At 46.4% G+C, this 19,856-nt stretch overlaps 1 protein-coding gene across 10 annotated transcripts in view; it reads right to left on the bottom strand.

Moving 5' to 3' along the window:
• Positions 1–19,856, bottom strand: part of CACNA1B (calcium voltage-gated channel subunit alpha1 B) — a 470,003-nt gene that overhangs the window by 267,618 nt on the left and 182,529 nt on the right. For all 10 annotated transcript variants that reach the window (XM_073313878.1, XM_073313882.1, XM_073313876.1 and 7 more), the window contains exon 5: positions 11,915–12,102. In XM_073313878.1, the coding sequence (XP_073169979.1) occupies positions 11,915–12,102 (188 nt within the window). The remainder of the gene's footprint in view (positions 1–11,914; positions 12,103–19,856) is intronic.

The following is a 19,856-nucleotide window of genomic DNA, read 5'->3' as shown; positions in this document are numbered from 1 at the left end:
CAAATTGCGGGTCCTGACCCAAAAGGGAGTTGCAGAGGGTGGCAAGGTTATTTTAGGGGGGTCATGGTATTGCCACCCTTACTTCCACACTGCCTTCAGAGCTGGGCAGCCAGAGAGCAGCAGCTGTTGGTCGGGCACCCAGCTCGGAAGGCAGCGCCTCGCCAGCAGGAGCGCAAAAGTAAGCGTGGCAAAACCATTCTATGCCACCCTTCCTTCTGCGTTGCTGCCTTCCGAGCTGGGCGGCCGGCGAGCAGCGGCTGCTGACTGAGGCCCCAGCTCTGCAGGCAGCAGGGCAGAAGGAAGGGTGACAACACCACACCAGGCCACCTTTACTTCTGCGCTGCCCCTGGCGGTGGTTCGGCCTTCAGAGCTGGCTCCCGGCCAGCAGCCACCATTCTCCAGCTGCCCAGCTCTGAAGGCAATGCCGCCGCCAGCAGCAGCCCAGAAGTAGGGGTTGCAGTAGTGCAACCCCTTCTACAGTAACCTTGTGACCCCTTTCACAACTCCTTTTTGGGTCAGGACCCCCACAATTACGACACTGTGAAATTTCAGATTCAGATAGCTGAAAACATGAAATTTACTATTTTTAAAATCTTATGACCATGAAATTGACCAAAATGGACCGTGAATTTGCTAGGGCCCTCCCTATGACTAAGCAACCACCCAAGAAGGAATCCAGCATCATGGCCCACAGCATCCCAGGGAAGGGATTTCCAAAACCTTGGTTGCACGGTCCATTTTACAGGCATGGTGCTCTCTGCAATCTGGATTCATGGTACCCCACTTTCAAATAGTGCAAATTCTACCCGCTGGACAGTACACAGAATGCAGCTTAAAAAGAAAAAGTCACCCTGGAAACTTGATGTGTGGTCAGGGTGAAAAAATAAAACCTTTACTTGTCCTTTTACCCCCTCCTTTGTGGCTTCATTAAAAGTCACATTTTTGCCAAGTGATTTTTTACCCTTTGGCTGCCCATGCTTTTGCTGGCTAAACAGTTTTTATTCCTCAGCACATTCACTGAGAGCAATGAGAGCTGATACACACACACGCATATGGAAAAGTGAGAGCCCTCCATAAATCCCCTCAGCCAGTGACACTGCAGACAGCTAGCTTCAGGTGCACATAAATATCAAGTGCAAATGAGCCCTCATTTATTCAGGCCGATGCTGGTGCCTAATATTTATGGATTTGGGCTGGCAGTTAAAATCACATCTAACTGACAATAGAGGGCAGGATGGTAGGTGCGTTCTGAGAAAATAATGATTTCAAAGCTACGTCCTTGGAATCCCGTGGGGTTTGCCGGCTTATTTCACAGCTAAGACAGAGTAGGTGAGATGATCACACATGTGCAGGCAGAAGTAGATCGCCTCAGGGTGAAAACCACCCCTGTGCAAAATGCCAATAAAAGCCATTTAAACCCTAAATGGAGAATTTAAGTACTGCCTAGACTTATATTGGCCTCTGCACAGAGATTAATCTCTCAAACAAAAACTACCTATCTTAGCTACTTATCTGACCCCACCATTGTAGTATCTGAGCACCTCACAGTCTTTAATGTGTGATCCCAACACGCCTCTGAGGCAGGGTAGCGTTATTATACAAACCCTTCTATAAACAGAGAGACTAAGTGGTTTGCCCACGGTCACCCTGGATGTTTGTGCGGGAGAAGGACTTGAACGCGGGTCTCCTAGAGCACAAGAAAGTCCTCTAACCACTGAACCATCCTTCCCATTAAGTAACCAAAGGTGAATCCTATCTATGAGAGTGAGGGCTGCATTACTACATCTTATTTACTTTTCTCCTCCATATCAAGCTTCAATCCACTTCTACCTTCCTTTGAGGGCAGTTTTTCTTTTCTCAGCTAAAAATCTGATGACTCTCAGAGCCTAGGCTGGTCATGCTGAAATCCTCCCTGACAGCCATCCCAGCAACACCCCCCAGACTCTAGGACTCACAGTTTGGTTTAGTGATGGGCAAACCTCAAACAATTTGTCTTTTAGATTTAGGTGAAAGAAGTATCCAAAAGTATGGAGATGCTTATCTGAACTATCGAAACATAACTGGGTCGAAAGTCTCATGAGCACAGGGTATCTCCCCAAATTCCGGGGACTGCTGCTGTCTTTGGGCTGGATATAGAGTGAGAACAAGTTTTCTCATTGTATTTTGATACTTCCACTTCTAACAGGAACCAGGAAACTCAGAGATACCGGGGGAAATGAAAAATAGGGCCAAGTTAATCAAAAGCCATTCTCAAGCCTGCTAAAGGTTGGGTTCAAATTAGGATCAAGTTTTGGGTCAATTCTGATTTTTTTTTTGAACCACAAAGCACATATTAACAGGTTTCAGAGTAGCAGCCGTGTTAGTCTGTATTCGTAAAAAGAAAAGGAGTACTTGTGGCACCTTAGAGACGAACCAATTTATTTGAGCATGAGCTTTCGTGAGCTACAGCTCACTTCATCGGATGCATCCGATGCAGTGAGCTGTAGCTCACGAAAGCTTATGCTCAAATAAATTGGTTAGTCTCTAAGGTGCCAAAAGCATATATTAGCATAGCAGTTTAGCCCTAGTAGTTCACAGATATGAAATATCCATTGGCCACTGGTATTAGACAGGAGAAACAGGTGTTGCACTCACAAGAAATATTACAATCTCTCCTTATTGAGAGAGAGAGAGAAATTTGAAATTTTGTGTGTTCTGCAGGACATTCCACATCTTGCAGCGCAAACTCCCTTGAATAGCTTTGAGCTCCTGTTTAAAAAAAAAAAAAAGATCCTACATGAAATCCTGGCCCTACTGAAGTCAACACCAAAACTTACAGAGACTTCAGTGGGGCCAGGATTTGTGAAAGTACTAGGCTCCAGGACTTGCACACCTCAGTTCTCCTGCAACTCAGTGTTGCTGTTTATTTCCTGTTCAGTGTAGCACAGGGATTTCTCAACCTGAAGCTCGCGGGCAGGTGGCAGGGGAGTTGCAACCACCTGGCCTTTGCGAAATGAGGGTGAGCTCTGGCTAGATCCTGAAAAGAGGGGAGGGCGCATCCGCACTTAGCATGGAGGAAGGAGTCCTGGTATGGAAGAGAGCAAAAACCACTGACGTAGCACAAGAGAAGGAGACAAACAGAAAAGATTCTCCTACTCCCTGTGGAAAACATACACCATAGAATCATAGATTTGTAGGACTGGAAGGGATCTCGAGAGATCATCTAGTCCAGTCCCCTGCACTAATTTCATATGGAGGCCACTGAACGTATGGTAAAAATCCCCATATACTGTCTGTGTGCCATACCATACTACATTTGTGACATGGAGTAGAAGACAATGACCTCTTGAGGTCCCTTCCACCCTACATTCCTATGATTCTATACTATACACATTTTAAAGATGTAAAGAATTGTACCCAAGGATATTGTAACTAATTCTAGAACTGGGGATGGAGAAAGAACTAATAAGAACAATCCTTCATGAGCAGGATGACCTGAGTACTTTGTCTAGTCAAGTCTGAAATAACTCCAGCAGTAGAGCTCCCGTGTTTCTCATGGGACACTATTCTACTGAGCCTCACGGCTAAGAAGCTTTTTTTCCTGACATTCAACCTCACTTTTCCTTTTCCCAGTCTCATCTCATTGTTCTTATTTTCATCCCCTTCATCCTCCCTTGGTTTCCTTCTGGGCTCTCAGAATAATGCACTTATAGCAAAACAATATCCTCTTCTGTCTTGGGATCTAATTTATTCTACCTAGTTCCACTCCCCGAAGTGAGGTCCTTTTCACCCACCCCCCTAGGTTCAGAGTTTCACAGCCCTCCTTCTGGAGCTGAGAGAGTCCTGGCCCCAGCTCACAAACTCACCCTTCAAGGTTTCACAGCCCTTCTTCTGGGAAACGTGGGCTAGCCGACTTCCTCCTCCTTGACAGGGCTTGGAGTCTAATAACTGCAAACCCTTGCCTGGGCCAGCTGAAAGAGAGGGGGGAACTTTGCCCTGCCACTCTACAAGGCTCTTGGTCCCAGGCCCTTAAAGGAACAGTGGTTTTGGTTTTTCCCTCACCTTCCCTCTGCCAGACAAACTATAACCCAGGACTGCTTCCCTTCCTTCCATGGATACTTGGAACAAAATAACTGGCATCTCAAACTACCACCCCTCTGGTATTAAAGAGTCAGTATCCCATTACAAGTCCCCTTTTACAGATGGGGAAACCAAGGCAGAGGTGAAAGAGTTTGCCCCAAGACACAGTTATTCAGTAGCAGAGCCGGGAGCAGAACCCAGGACACCTGCTGCGTACTCACTGCTCCATGCTACGCTGCCTTTCATAGAATATCAGGGTTGGAAGGGACCTCAGGAGGTCATCTAGTCCAACCCCCTGCTCAAAGCAGGGCCAATCCCCAATTAAATCATCCCAGTCAGGGCTTTGTCAAGCCTGACCTTAAAAACTTCTAAGGAAGGAGATTCTACCACCTCCCTAGGTAACGCATTCCAGTGTTTCACCAGTATTTCAGTAAGAGTCTTCAATAGAAATTAAACCTCAGTCCACAGGATCAAATTTAAGTTCCACGCAACTCACTTTCCATAGAAGAGACCTTGAAAAGCAAGGCCTTGTCCGCCCTGCATACTGTCTCCTGTGCCCCTCATACTTGGAAAGAGCTCCCTCCAAACATCGGCACAACTAACTCATTCGCCTTAAAACTTTCCTTGGTTGTGGTACCAACAAAAAGCTTGACAATGGTGAGGCTACTGATGCAGCAAGATCACTGTCCATCATGCTGACCAATATTGTGTCAATGTTTCCTCATGGTCCCCGCATCTGCCTCCCTGTATCCACCCACTGTCTTGTCTTATTCTTACACTGTAAGCTTTTTGGGCAGGGACCATCTTTTTAGTTGGCGTTTGTATAGCACCTAGCTCAGTGGGGTCCTTTGTCCATGACTCGGACTTCTGGGCACTGTGGTGGGTGATCATTTTATTCTAAAGATCCTATGGAACATTTAGCAAGAGTAGAGGTTTGCTTTGATGTACTTGTTCAAAATTCCCCATCCCTCACTGGTTGCTGGTTGGTTTCCAATCCCCACAGCACAGGAGGCTGTACTTCAGTGGTGCTGTATGGTGTGTACTGTATATAATTTGTAAAGCATTTTAGGATGAAAGGAACCATGTAAATTATTATAAACACTTCTAGGTAGTTATCTTAATCCTTTTAGCAATCATTTAGCCAAGGTACACACATTAAGTTCTTTTAATCTTCAGTCCCTCCAGCCGCTTAATTCTTGTTCTCCAAGTTCCCGCCAATTTAATGGTGTGTATCTAGTATCAAGGTGCCCAGAATGGTATTCCACTGGGAGATACAGTCACATCTGTGTTGTACAGAGAAAAGCCATAGCTTCCGGAGTCCAGAGAACAATGTTATTTTGTATTTCAGCAAGCTACTCTCAAAGTAAGGTACTAGTATGGATAAGTAAAGGTTTCAGAATCTGGCCATATGTTACGCAGGAATCTCTGTGGTCCCATCTGTACTCTATCATCTTCCCACAATTGTTCTCAACCTTCTACGTAGAATCATAGAATATCAGGGTTGGAAGGGACCTCAGGTGGTCATCTAGTCCAACCCTCTGCTCAAAGCAGGACCAATCCCCAATTAAATCATCCCAGCCAGGGCTTTGTCAAGCCTGACCTTAAAAACCTCTAAGGAAGGAGATTCTACCACCTCCCTAGGTAGCGCATTCCAGTGTTTCACCACCCTCCTAGTGAAAAAGTTTGTCCTAATATCCAACCTAAACCTCCCCCACTGCAACTTGAGACCATTACTCCTTGTCCTGTCATCTTCTACCACTGAGAATAGTCTAGAACCATCCTCTTTGGAACCACCTCTCAAGTAGTTGAAAGCAGCTATCAAATCCCCGCTCATTCTTCTCTTCTGCAGACTAAACAATCCCAGTTCTCTCATCCTCTCCTCATAAGTCATGTGTTCCAGACCCCTAATCATTTTTGTTGCCCTTCGCTGGACTCTCTCCAATTTTTCCACATCCTTCTTGTAGTGTGAGGCCCAAAACTGGACACAGTACTCCAGATGAGGCCTCACCAATGTCGAATAGAGGGGAACGATCACGTCCCTCCATCTGCTGGCTATGCCCCTACTTATACATCCCAAAATGCCATTGGCCTTCTTGGCAACAAGGGCACACTGTTGACTCATATGCAGCTTCTTGTCCACTGTCACTCCTAGGTCCTTTTCCGCAGAACTGCTGCCTAGCCATTCGGTCCCTAGTCTGTGACCCCGTGCTACAGCGGAGAAAAAGTTTCAGGTCCATCTTCTCAATGAGCCATAAAGAGTAACAGACTAACACAGCTACCCCGCTGATACTAAGACGGTGGGCTGTGACAAGGGAAACTGGTTCCTGAGTCCACATTGAGAACACATGTTCTGCCACAGTGGAGAAAACGGCTATGGCACATTAGTCTTCCAACCCATTTAAAACATGGCAGTGTAGATGGACTCGGTCAATGCTTTAATCATGTTTTCAGATTATGAAGAGGCCTTGAGGTTCTCTCAGAAGGATTGAATTTTGGTTCTGCTCTTTGCAGGAGAAAAGATGATTCCCTGTCATTGGCACACAAGACAAAGGGACTGTTTCTAAATCATCTGTTGCTCTCTAAACTCACACCAGCTTTCTGGCTGGGTGCAGGCCACAGCTGGTGAGCCTGCAGCATGCAGAAGGGCTTGTTTGGAGCGATTACTCTGCTGTTATTGTGCTACTGTTTCAGAAATGAGCTTCCTCTAGCTTATTCTTAAAGCATTTTACCTGATTGATGCTTTAATCTCTTTGCCTCAAGCATAAATCACTTTCCACATAAAGCCTTGCTAGAAAGCTTTCATTGACTCCAATTAAAGGGAAACTCCCATAAAAGCATAAACAGATGAGAGAGACGAAGAGGGAAAGACATTTTTGCAGTCCATGAAAACCTGAGATCCACCTCTTGCCTTTCTTACTCCTCCATTTATTATCATGAAGAGGGAGATGCCAAGGGGTTTAAGGATTTCCAAGCCAGTCTTATCTATCACAAAGCCCTGCCTTCTGCTTGATGTGTTACTCTTGAATAACCTGTGGGCAGGTCATGTCCATATCAGATGTGAAGTCAGCACAATCCTTTAGAAACACTTAAACAGCCCACAGAACAATTGTTGCCATTAAAGAGACCCTTTGTGAAAGAGCTGAGCCCAAATGTCAAACCAGACCCAAAGCACCCTCCTTGGCTGGGGAAGTTTGTGCCTGGATTTGATCTCTGCAGGTTGTCTATCTCCAGAACAGGAAAAATCAGAACATCAGATCCAAAAACTCCCAAGATTTGGAGGGCTTCAGGTCCAAACCCCAATGCTGCAGCTCGGGCCCATCTTTCTAATGGGCTGAATCACCGTGCGAAAGCCCAAACAGGCCAGAACTCTGGGGTTTAGTTGCCAGCCTAGTCCTGAGCTATAAGGCTTGGGCTCCAACAACAGGACCAATCAGTATGGGTTATTTCTATCAGCCCAAAGTTGCTTTTGGGGGAAAACCACTCCTATTCCCTGGTGACGTTAATGAGGAACTGGCTAAGCTGCTAGGATGTGAGCGATGCTCTTCTGAGTTTATGAGTGACCCTAACGATGACTTACATAGGGAAAAAGCAGTACCTCTTTCCACTGCCCTCATGATAGAGCGCAGCAGCAGCGCTGGCAGGAGCAGAGAAATATGAACAGTGACAGAGTGCTATTGATCCAAAGCAATCAAACAATCCATCCGCTCGTTTTTCAGGAGGAAACTAATGGCTCTCCAAGTTCATTGCAACCTCAACTTCCCCATAATGGCCTTGGGCCTCAGACTGCCCGGCAGTATAACCCACTTTCAGTCCCTGGGACGGACCCCACTCCATGGTAGCCCATTTTAACAGCAGAAAGTGAGAGGGAAAGTAAACGGCCTGCCCAGCCCAAGTAAAACCAAACTCTAGCAGGAGCTGGAGAGTGTTCACTCAAAGGCAGGGGAATAGGGACAGCACTTCTGGGAACAGGGAGATGACCTTTTCACTGGCTCCTGGGCAGTTGACGGCTTGAGAAGTCTCAGCCCTGACTGCTTACAAAAGCATACTCATACTTGTATCTCCCTGGAGAATCATCTCAGGATCTCACAGCACTTTGCAAATATTAACTAAGCATCACAACAAAAAGTGGACCCACGACTTGGCCAAGGTGAAAGACCTGCATCCGGGGTCTGGCAGGTTCACCTGGGAAAAGCAGAACAGACCAGAGGTTTGGTCTCCTATCAGGACAGGCTCCACCCTTTTAAAATCCTAATCCACCCTCACCTGTCCCAGCCCAGAAACCTTCTCCTCCCTGGCAGAATGCCCCAAGAGCAAAGCAAACTCCTTAACAAATAACCAGGCCCTCAATGGGTTCCAGGAGACAGGGGGAAAGAGGGGGAGATCAGGTTCTGCAAGGTAGAAGCCACGTCTTACTCTGCTTCTTAAAGTGTTGCATAGATTATGGAGCTATCATATAACATCAGGGTTTAAAGGGACCTCAGAAGGTCATCTAGTCCAACCCCCTGCTCAAAGCAGGGCCAATCCCCAACTTTTGCCCCAGATCTCAAATGGCCCCCTCAAGGATTGAACTCACAACCCTGGGTTTAGCAGGCCAATGCTCAAACCACTGAGCTATCCCTCCCCCCACCAAGCTATGTACTACACATGCTCATTATTAACAAACCAGAGAAAATATCCAGGCCTCTCCTATTTTGCATTTTAGGCACACGGGCAGGGAAGACTGGGTCACAATATTGGGCTGGCAGTCCAGAGACATGGGTTCGGTCCCTGAGTTTGGGCTCTGCCCTAGAGGTAGCTGTAGTCTAATGGACTGAGCACGGGGCGATGAGTCAGCATGATCTAGATTCTGCTACTGACTTTTGGTCAACTCATTTTCTTGCTCTATGCTTCATTTTCCCTCCTCTGTCTAGTGAGGATCATGACTCTTGCACCCTCCCTTTGTAATGTGCTTGTAGAGCGATGGATAGAAAACACAGTGTCTTTCTGGCTCACTTCCACCCTCCACAGCAAAGTCTACAGAATAGCTGGTACACAGTGGGGTTGGTTGGAGCCGCAGGCTTTGGTGGGCTGGGTGCTCTCTGCTGTGCGCAGTCTGATAGTTGCATCACTGCACATTAGCTCTGATGAGCTTAACAGTCGCTGTTGTGGGTTTCTAAAATGATATGAGTAGGCACTGGGGAAAACGAGAGAAAAACTAAGCAACTACAAAAACAACGAAGGAGTCCAGTGGAACCTAAAGAAGTGGGGGTTTTACCCACGAAAGCTGATGCCCAAATAAATCAGTTAGTCTTTAAAGTGCCACCGGACTCCTCGTTGTTTTTGTGGATACAGACTAACACAGCTACCCCACTGATACTAAGCAATTAAAAAACAACAAACCAGACGGCTCTTCCCTTCTCTTCTCCCCCCCTTTCACTCTGCTGTTACCCTGTGAAGAGCACAGCTCACTAGTGAGTGATAGGAGTGTACCATCAGAGGGATATAGGGCATGCAGCTGGCAGAGGGACGGGTAATATGGAAACAGATAGACCTGGCTATCATCTAACTCTGCTTTAGTTGAGTCTAGATGGCTAGGTGACTCTTTGGCCAGGATTCTCAACGATACTTATCACATGCACAGTGTTAAGCGTGTGAGCATTCCTGTTGAAGTCAAAGGGGGGATACAATGGTGATAGGCAGATGCTTAAAGTTACACACATGCTCATTCGCTTAAAGTTACACACATGCGTAAGAACCTTCCTCAATTGGGGCTTCTGAAACCATGGTAACAGGCAGATCACAAATGGGATAGAATGGTTGGAAAGAAAAACAATCCCCCATTTTTGAACTGTCCATGGTTGCATTGGTGCTCCCACAGGAATGCCAGCCTCACAGCTGAAGAAACATTGTCCTCAGCCATCCACAGAGCCTCCCACTTGTAGGTGATTGGAAATCCACCTGACATCTAAGGCTTTACCAGGGATAAGCAGCTGGAGCTTACTGCTTCACAGACAAGATCTTCAGCGTCCGAATCTTGATTGCACAGCCAATCCTTGCTGCCTCAGATCAATGTATCGGTTTCCAATTAGGTTAATGGATGTTTAAAAACGGTACTGCAATAACTTCAAAGCAAGCCCGAATCAATTCCAATAGCCAGCTCTGCTCCCTGCATGCTAGACAAAAGGCCGGCTGGAAGAAGATGATCTAATATGCCATTTATTGATTAATCAGTCAAAACCAGGAATCTAATGGGCTTTTCACATGATTGCTGATTGTGGAGAGAAGACAAAGGGTCAGTGAATGGGTCTGGGGGGACTGGTGGTGAGACGAAATAGGCAGGGAGTGGAGGTGGAGAGCACGGCTGGTAAGTGAGGCCTTCCCTCCACCTCGCGGTTGCAGACTTCTGCGACCAATCTAAATGGGCCGGCGATTGTTGAGAAATGAAGAATTGTGCAATGAAGAGAGAAGGGAATAAAATAAATGAGATGTATCAGTTCAAATAAAGCAGAATTGCACCTTACAGTTTACCGTGCTTGCTGCTAACCATGTTGTCCTGCTGTCATAGAAATATCCCAAGGGAAGGGGTCCCATAGCCCATAATTAAATGGTTTTTAAAACACTGAGCACAACTAAAGTTTTCTCATAGGTCACTGGCTGTGCCCATTACAATAATGCTCAGTGAATGCAATCATCTGACTCTTTCCCTTATGTCTAAATTCCATTCCACAATAAGCAATAAAGCACATTAAGACCTGTAAAGCAGGCGGTTAGAGCACTTCTGGAGTGGTTATAAGTCACATAGTTTTTGTTCTCATGCTTTATAGCACTACTCAAGGCATCCTATAGACGTCTTCCCTGCCCTGAAGCACACTGCTGCATCGGCTATTACCGCACAAACCCCTCATTTAAATACAAAACATCTTTGTGTCACTAGCACTAATGAGCGTGTTTACAACCAGCGTTCTCTACTCCCTTGTGCCCAGTGCAGTCATTTACATGGCACAAAGAGGGTGAAAAACAGCTGGAAAATACTCTCAGATCTACACTGTAGCCTTTTGTACCCACTTTGTACATGTGTCAATGACTAAACTAAGTGCAAGGCAATGAAGATTGAGACCCAAAAGACCACATTCATCCTGGGTGCAGCTCCGCCCAAGTCAGTGGAGATACGGCAGGTAAGAATGTGGCTAATTAGCTTTTGTAAAACTCTCCCAGAATAACCCAAACCAGCACTCCATTTTGGACCATCATCTACCTATGTTCCTTTAAGCATGTTACAATACACAGCACTACGTGTGCACCTAGGCTGTAGGGAAAGCCCCTAGATACAAGAGACGAATGTGAAGGAGTCACTGATTGTGCCATTTCTATTAGGCCTTTGATGAAATATATTCCATAACAAATAGTGAGGATGAACTCAATGCTTAGAGTTCCTACAATGGGACAAACCCATTTGGTGTGAAACTGCACCAGTACATTGCAATGTAACCTGATGACATTTTGGCTGCATCAAAAGTCACTACATAGGTATGCAAATACAAGGAATGCTACCTCAAAATGCCGTCTCTCTGGACTGTGATAATGATTTGTGGGACCCGTAAAGGATTATAAGGCATCAAGGAATGTCCTACAAAGCACAGTGCTCGCGGAAGCCTGGGCTGGGGGCTATTGATGGAAAAACACCAACCAGCTGATGTGTTTTGCAGCTCAAGCCAGAGTTCTATCTTATCCCAGTAAGAATGAACCACTGGCATGTTCTTCCTTGTTTTGTTCTCCATACTGGGAATCTGTGCGAAGCCTGCCCTCGCAGTGGAATAGAAAAAGGCAATTCACACATCGCCTGGAGAACTTTATGAATATTGTCTGTGATACTCACATTGTAGAGGATGTCAGTCCAGCCCTCCATGGTGATGCACTGGAAGACAGTTAGCACAGCAAACAGAATATTGTCAAAGTTGGTAATTCCATAGTTGGGGCCTGGCCAGTATTTCCTGCATGTGGTTCCATTCTCACATTGCCTGGCAGGGGGATCCTCTCCACAAGGAAAATCTCCCACCTCCTCACCTACAGAGAGACAAGAAGGGTCAGGGGGAGGAAAACACAGTTACTGATCAAAGATACTGGTATCACTGAGCTCTCACCAAACTGCCTCCAGGAGAAGCAGGGTCTGATTCTCATTTACACTAAGGTTCCTTTATGCTACTCTGGGATCTTAAAGTGGGTGTAGCTATACTGTATGCCCACGTAAGGCCCTTCACATTGCCAGGGGTGTGTTAGGGACTTTAGTGACAATGTAAATGAAAATCAGGCCCCTTGTGTCCAAAACCTACAGCTCACAACAGGGTTAGTGCAATGTTTGGGGCCACAACTGAGCAATACCATAGCATTAATAGTCAGACTTTCATTCAGAAAACTGCAGCCCCCCCATCCATGCCCTGGAACCAGTGCCAGCAGTAAACCAGGTGATAGACCAAGGAGATGCCCTGGATTTAAAGCAGAGTGAATACTTTGATTCAGTGACATACTGTAATGTGTAGAAAAGTGCTAAGTATTAACATTACTACTATTGTATTCAGCCTGTTGCGTCAGAGTGATGATGGACAGAAACAAAAAGATCATGAGGCAAGTTCTCCGGTCCGCTAAGACCACTTAGCGCAGCTACTGTCCCAGCATAAGGGGAGGAAGGGAGAATGTTGAGAGTGTTCCAAGGGCGAGGTCATGAAGGGAGGGGCAGAGCAAAGCTAAACCCAATCCTATCTAGTGCACGTTTACACTTCTTGAGCTGGGAATCGCTTCCCAAGCTCGGAGACGTACCCACGCTAGCTCTGATCTAGCTAGATTGCTAAAACCAGAAGTGTAGCCATGGCAGTGGGAGGGCCTAGCAGCCCCGAGTCTGATCCTGCCCAGGAGAGGAGCTACGCACTCAAACGGCTAGCTCATCCCACTGCTCATGCTGCCATGGGTACGCTTTTTTTTTTTAGCCCGCTAGCTTGATCAGAGCTAGTGTGGGCATGTCTACTCAGCTGGAAATAGATCTCCCACTTGAAGTGAAACAATACCCATCGGTACAAGGAGTGCCCAAGGCCAGCAGTGAAAGTTAGAGCTGCACCTAAACAACTAACTTTTCTCTGGGACCAGACAGTAGGACAGAGTGGCGAACTGAGCCCTTTAACTTCAGCACAACTGAGAGCATGCTAGCCTCTGGGACAGAAGGCAGTGGGTTCATGTCTCTTAGCAATTTGGTGCTCCTCCCCAATGCAAAGAAGGCAATGCTGAACTGCTGTAGGGGCCATCTAGCAGGGAAATATTCAGCAGAGGATCTGGGGCAAGGGCATACCAATTCCCTCCTGGCCCATGTTGGAGAGTGTAGAGGAGGAGGATGGCATGCCCTTGCCAATGCTACTTCTCTCATTGAAGCAGGTTTTCATGTCCATGGCTGCCAACCGCCGAACACGGAATGGACTGTAAGCCTTTGGGGGACGAGGACTGACGCTGTGTTACATGTTTGTACAGAGCCCAGCGCAGTGGCAGCCCAGCCTCCAGGCACCACCACAATACAAATAATAAATGAACAACTACTAATAATGGCTGCTCTGCTGGTCCTAAACCATCACTGCACTAGTCATCTGTATTTAATTCATTTGTAAAGCGACCCTGAGTACAAAACATAGTCTCTGTTCTATGGTGGTCATCCTCCAGCCCCGGTGAAGGTATAGACTTCTACCGTTCAGAAAGACCTCAGAGGACGTGTGCAAAGGGTGACCTAGCTCATCCGAGACAAGACCAGAAATATCCACTGAGTGTCATGAATAAGCAAAGAACGATTGATCCCCCATCCCACTGGCTCTGAGCAAGGTCAGAAATAGCAATTTGTTGTCATGACTAAGCAAAGATCGATCACCTGCCAGGTGGACACTCAAACCCACTCCTCTCCAACCAAAAATTAAAGTCACTTTATCTCCATATTCCTCTTGATTCCCATGCTCACCGTTATCCAGAGCAGTTATTACTCTGCCGCCATGCAGTTGATGGAGAAGCTTTGGGAGCCCAGGGCTGGATTCTCACAGTGAATCATAGAATATCAGGGTTGAAAGGGACCTCAGGAGGTCATCTAGTCCAACCCCCTGCTCAAAGCAGGACCAATTCCCAACTAAATCATCCCAGCCAGGGCTTTGTCAAGCCTGACCTTAAAAATATCTAAGGAAGGAGATTCCACCACCTCCCTAGGTAATGCATTCCAGTGCTTCACCATCCTCCTAGTGAAAAAGGTTTTCCTATTATCCAACCTAAACCTCCCCCACTGCAACTTGAGACCATTACTCCTTGTTCTGTCATCTGGTACCACTGAGAACAGTCTAGATCCATCCTCTTTGGAACCCCCTTTCAGGTAGTTGAAAGCAGCTACCAAATCCCCCCTCATTCTTCTCTTCTGCAGATTAAACAATCCCAGTCCCCTCAGCCTCTCCTCATAAATCAGGTGTTCCAGTCCCCTAATAATTTTTGTTGCCCCCCACTGGACTCTTTCCAATTTTTCCACATCCTTCTTGTAGTGTAGGGCCCAAAACCGGACACAGTACTCCAGATGAGGCCTAAACTCATCAGCCCACATATTTCATTTACACTAAGGTCCCTTTATACCACATCAGCAGAGGAAAAGGTCCTTACAAAAAGACACTGCGAGGGCAGGGACAATGGGAATCAGGCTTTACTAAATCAAATTCACTGAAGAGGGAAAAAATCAGTAATAACAATCATAAAATAATCATAATAATAAATAATTACACAGAAAGAAGCCTGCAGAGGAAAGTCTGGCAGCCGGGCTCTGTGGCATTTCACAATACGGTGTGTGCAAGCAACCTTTTCCCATCTCACCAGCCCCTTAATACAAGATTCTGCCCTCAGGCTCCCGTGTGGGTCGCTTTGGCTCTTGTAATGAATGTTGAAGGGTTTACTGAGGCAAGGCAGCGAGAAGAAAAAAAGAAAACAAAGTCTTTGAGGACAATTCTCCAGGGGCCCCTTGGAAAACTGCGGCCTGCTTTCTGATGTTTGGCCTTTTGTTGCAAGGTAATCCTTTCTAAAGGCAATGAACATCTATTACTACGTGTATTGCTTACCTTATGAGCAGGAGACATGACAAGCAAATAGGGTCTTCTAAAGTCCATGTGAAAAAGGGAGTCCTGGGGAGGGAATCTGTATTAGCTATTCCACTTTTTTTTCCTTTTTTTTTTTTTAAAGTTTGCACAGTGATGCGGCCAAATTATCATCATTTGAATCCCAATAATGATTTACCGGCTGCAACTGAGATTAGGGCCCCATTGTGCTAGGTGCTGTCCATACACAGCCTAGAGTTGGGCTCTGCAAATCACTGAATATGCTGGTTTCAGAAATGCTGAACTGAACAGTTTTGACATTTCTGAAGAAATTTCCCCTTCTTCCCCCGACAAACAATTTGGCAAAATCAGTCCAAATTCTCAAATTTGTTTCAGTCAACCTGAATCTGCATTTTTGGGTGAAAAAAGGGTTCACATGAAATATTTTCACCCTGTTCAAGTCTAGAGTTCTTGTAACTGAATACTAGTTAACTTGAGTTTTTAAATGCTAACATGTTTTTAAAGCCATGCCATAAAGGTTTGTCCCAGGATACAACTAAACCACAAAGTTTGCATCACACACCAATTGTTTAGGTCACATCTAGATTAGTCTTTTAGCAACTCAAGTTAACAAACAATCAATTACCTCAAGTTAAAAAAACCCTCTAGTCTATACAGACTCAAAGGGAGAAACCCCAAAGAGTTTACGATCTGTTCTCAGTTATAAATCCAGGATAACACCATTGATTTCAATGGGATTATTCTGGATTTTTACCCTAATGTAACAAATGCAGAATTGGTCCATAATCTCTAGTGCAGGGGTTCTCAAACTGGGTGTCAGAACCACTCAGGGGGTCGTGAGGTTATTATGAGGGGGGTTGCGAGCGGTCAGCTTTCACCCCAAACTCTGCTTTGCTTTGAGCATTTATAACGGTGTTAAATATATTATGTGACAAAGCTCTGTCCTTGCCTCTGTGGGTCCCACGTTTCCTGGTGGATTTCGCTTGCCTCAGAGGCTCACTGTGACCCTCCACGTAACCCTTCTCTCTCTAGAGACAAGGGTCACAGTCTACGGAGCCATTTTCATCATAAACCAGTGAGGGAGGTGAGAAGTTATCCTTCCTTGCACAGTCTCTGTTGTCTCCCAGTCTCAGTGATTAATCAGGGGGCGGGGGGGGGAGCTCGGGCCCACCCTCTACTCCGGGCTCCAGCCCAGGGACCCTAATAGTATCAGCTATGGTAGCTGGCCTTTTAGAAACATGACATGTACAATTCCCTGGGCTACTTCCCCCACAGCAGCCCTCACTTCCTCAAGCGCCACTTCACCCTTACCTCAGGGCCTCCTTCCTTGTGCCTGATACAGTGTGTACTACTCAACCTCTCCAACAGCACAACTTCATAGAATCATAGAATATTAGGGTTGGAAGGGACCTCAGGGCGCCATCTAGTCCAACCCCCTGCTCAAAGCAGGACCAATCCCCAACTAAATCATCCCAGCCAGGCCTTTGTCAAACCTGACCTTAAAAACCTCTAAGGAAGGAGATTCCACCACCTCTTTAAGTAACCCATTCTAGTGCTTCACCACCCTCCTAGTGAAAAAGTTTTTCCGAATATCCAAGCTAAACCTCCCCCACTGCAACTTGAGACCATTACTCCTTGTTCTGTCATCAGCTACCACTGAGAACAGTCTAGATCCATCCTCTTTGGAACCCCCTTTCAGGTAGTTGAAAGCAGCTATCAAATCCCCCCTCATTCTTCTCTTCCGCAGACTAAACAATCCCAGTTCCCTCAGCCTCTCCTCATAAGTCATGTGTTCCAGTCCTCTAATCATTTTTCTTGCCCTCCGCTGGACGTTTTCCAATTTTTCCACATCCTTCTTGTCCAAAACTGGACACAGTACTCCAGATGAGGCCTCACCAATGTCGAATAGAGGGGAACGATCACGTCCCTCGATCTGCTGGCAATGCCCCTATTTATACAGCCCAAAATGCCATTGGCCTTCTTGGCAACAAGGGCACACTGTTGACTCATATCCAGCTTCTCGTCCACTGTAACCCCTAGGTCCTTTTCTGCAGAACTGCTGCCTCGCCATTCAGTCCCTAGTCTGTAGCAGTGCATGCGATTCTTCCATCCTAAGTGCAGGACTCTGCACTCGTCCTTGTTGAACCTCATCAGATTTCTTTTGGCCCAATCCTCTAATTTGTCTAGGGCCCTCTGTATCCTATCCCTACCCTCCAGCATATATACCTCTCCTCCCAGTTTAGTGTCATCTGCAAACTTGCTGAGGGTGCAATCCACACGATCCTCCAGATCATTTATGAAGATATTGAACAAAATCGGCCCGAGGACCAACCCTTGGGGCACTCCACTTGATACTGGCTGCCAACTAGACATGGAGCCATTGATCACTACCCGTTGACCCGACAATCTAGCCAACTTTCTATCCACCTTATAGTCCATTCATCCAGCCCACACTTCTTTAACTTGCTGGCAACTTCCTCCCACAGTTCATGACATGCACACCCACCTGACTAACTGGGAGGCTTTTAACTAGTTTCAGCCAGCCCGATTGGCTTCAGGTGTCCCAGTCAACCTAACGTTCTCTCTGCCTTCTGGAAAGTTCTTAATTGGCCCCAGCTGTCTTAATTGACCTAGAGCAGCTGCCATTTCAGTTATCCTGGTACCAGGGATTTGTTTAGCCTGGAGCTAATATATCTATCTGGCCTTACCCCATCACAATTAAAAAGTGTTTTAATTCATAAAGGGAGTCGCACTCAGAGTCTTGCTAAGTGAAAGGGGTCACCAGTACAAAAGTTTGAGAATCACTGCTCTACTGCATGTTTCAAAGGGCTAGGTAGGTGTCCAAAGGAAAATTCAGAAATTAGTGTAATGCCTTCCTATCTCAAGATGATTTTGTAACCTTAACTTCTGGAGTCTGGTAAGCAGGGAATGGTGAATGAGAACAGGTGCAAATGGCTGTGCATAAAAGAATTCTATATGTCAGCAACACACGAGTGCATGGAAGATTATGGAGAGTGGAAAATATATCACATATTCACTGAAAATTGCACACTAATGTGTGGGTCTTAGATTTTTTGCCTGTTTTTCACCAAAACAAAGGGTCTTTTCCATAAGCTCAGAACAGCCCATTGTGCCATACATAAAAGGTCACGTGACAAACCTTCCCTGATATTTGAGGGGGGAAAAAACCCCACAAACACTCATAGTTGCCCCTTATAGTTGAGCCGCCCAGTACCATAGGATTACTAATGCTGTGTCGATCTGAGCCACCACATTTCCATTCATATCCCATGAGCTCACCGTCTTTCTGAATTACTGCTCTTTGCTTCTTGGCTTCCATAAGAATCCTAAGTGACTGTTTCATTTGGGGACTGTGAACAAGACCAGGCCTGAAGCCCCCTAACTCCCCAGATCCCCAGCCCTACTACTGTTCCAGGTATGTAGCTACTTGAGGAGGTTCATATTCCCACCCTGAAGTCAATGCTCAGAGCAAATGGACCTGAGTTTGTTAATGCACCACTTCGGAGATTAGGCATTTAGGTTTAAAAGGCTGGTTGATTAGATTAGCGGGATGTTTGCTTTCCCTGCACACGAGGGATTCCAGATCCAGGAAACCTCGCCCGCTGCCTTTTCAGAAATGCCATTGCTCCGTTTCCGATCGGAGGGAGTGAGCGAGGAGGGGAGGAGAGGGAACTGGGTAGAATCAATTTCGGTAATTCATCTGTAGATGAACACATTAACCACAGAGCAGAGCAGAGAGCTGCGTGGTGCCCTTTAACAGCGACTCCTTCATACACTGGTAAGGTGGAGGCTTTAAGGAGGTCATAACCTTCATTCTGGAGCTGGCCCTGCTTCCCTCCTGTCGAGATGCCAGATGCCATGATGTATGGTACTCACAAGCTTCTGGCTGGGCTCCCAGTTCCATACTCGAGTGCTGCTCCAAGAGCAGGGCTAAGCGGGGTATGTTACATCACATGCCACAAACAGGGCTCAGCCTTCCGCTTGGCCTGGAGATCTGTCAGTCATAACATCAGCATGATGTCATACACCAAGATGGCTCCCAAGTGGCCATAAATGGGACTGTGGCTTTTATTTTATTTTTTTTAAAGAAGCTACAAACATTAAATGGAAAAAAACCCAGCAGCTACCTAATTACTTTCCCTCCTTCGCACCACCCACCAAAGCCGCCATGTCAGTAAGGGAAAGGCTGAGAATTCTAAGCAGCGCTCTGCCCACTTATTAAGTGCCAAGGGCATGAAGAAGAGTATTAGGTGATGCTTAGACCAACACCTGATCACTTGAATCTTCTGTTCCCTGGTTCTCACCTCTCCCCATCTTCTGTCTACCACTAACCACCACTCTAGCCATCTTCTTTATCCAGAGCTCTCCCCTCCTCACACTCACTCGTTGGCAGGCTCCACATGTAACCCACCGGTGTGGTGTAGACGCGTTACAGGTCTCCCTCTGTTCCAATCCACCTCGGATGTGAGTTGTTACAGCTCCCCTTATGGAGTGTTGGCTCTTTAGCCACTCACGATTTTCCCTCTGGAGGTCCCCAGTGCGTCAGCCCAGACGATGGCTGTCTCATTACCACACCAGATCCTCCTCCTCACCAGCCAGGCCCCAAACAGTCCGACTCCCACCTGTGTCTCTGCTCCCATGTGCTTGCAATCTTCTCTCATCTCAAACAAACATCTCCCCAGTTGC

This window comes from Lepidochelys kempii, chromosome 16 (genome assembly GCF_965140285.1).
Source record: "Lepidochelys kempii isolate rLepKem1 chromosome 16, rLepKem1.hap1, whole genome shotgun sequence".
NCBI lineage: Eukaryota > Metazoa > Chordata > Testudines > Cheloniidae > Lepidochelys > Lepidochelys kempii.
The sequence above is the reverse complement of the archived record's forward strand: the minus strand, read 5'-3'. Positions and strand labels throughout refer to the sequence as shown.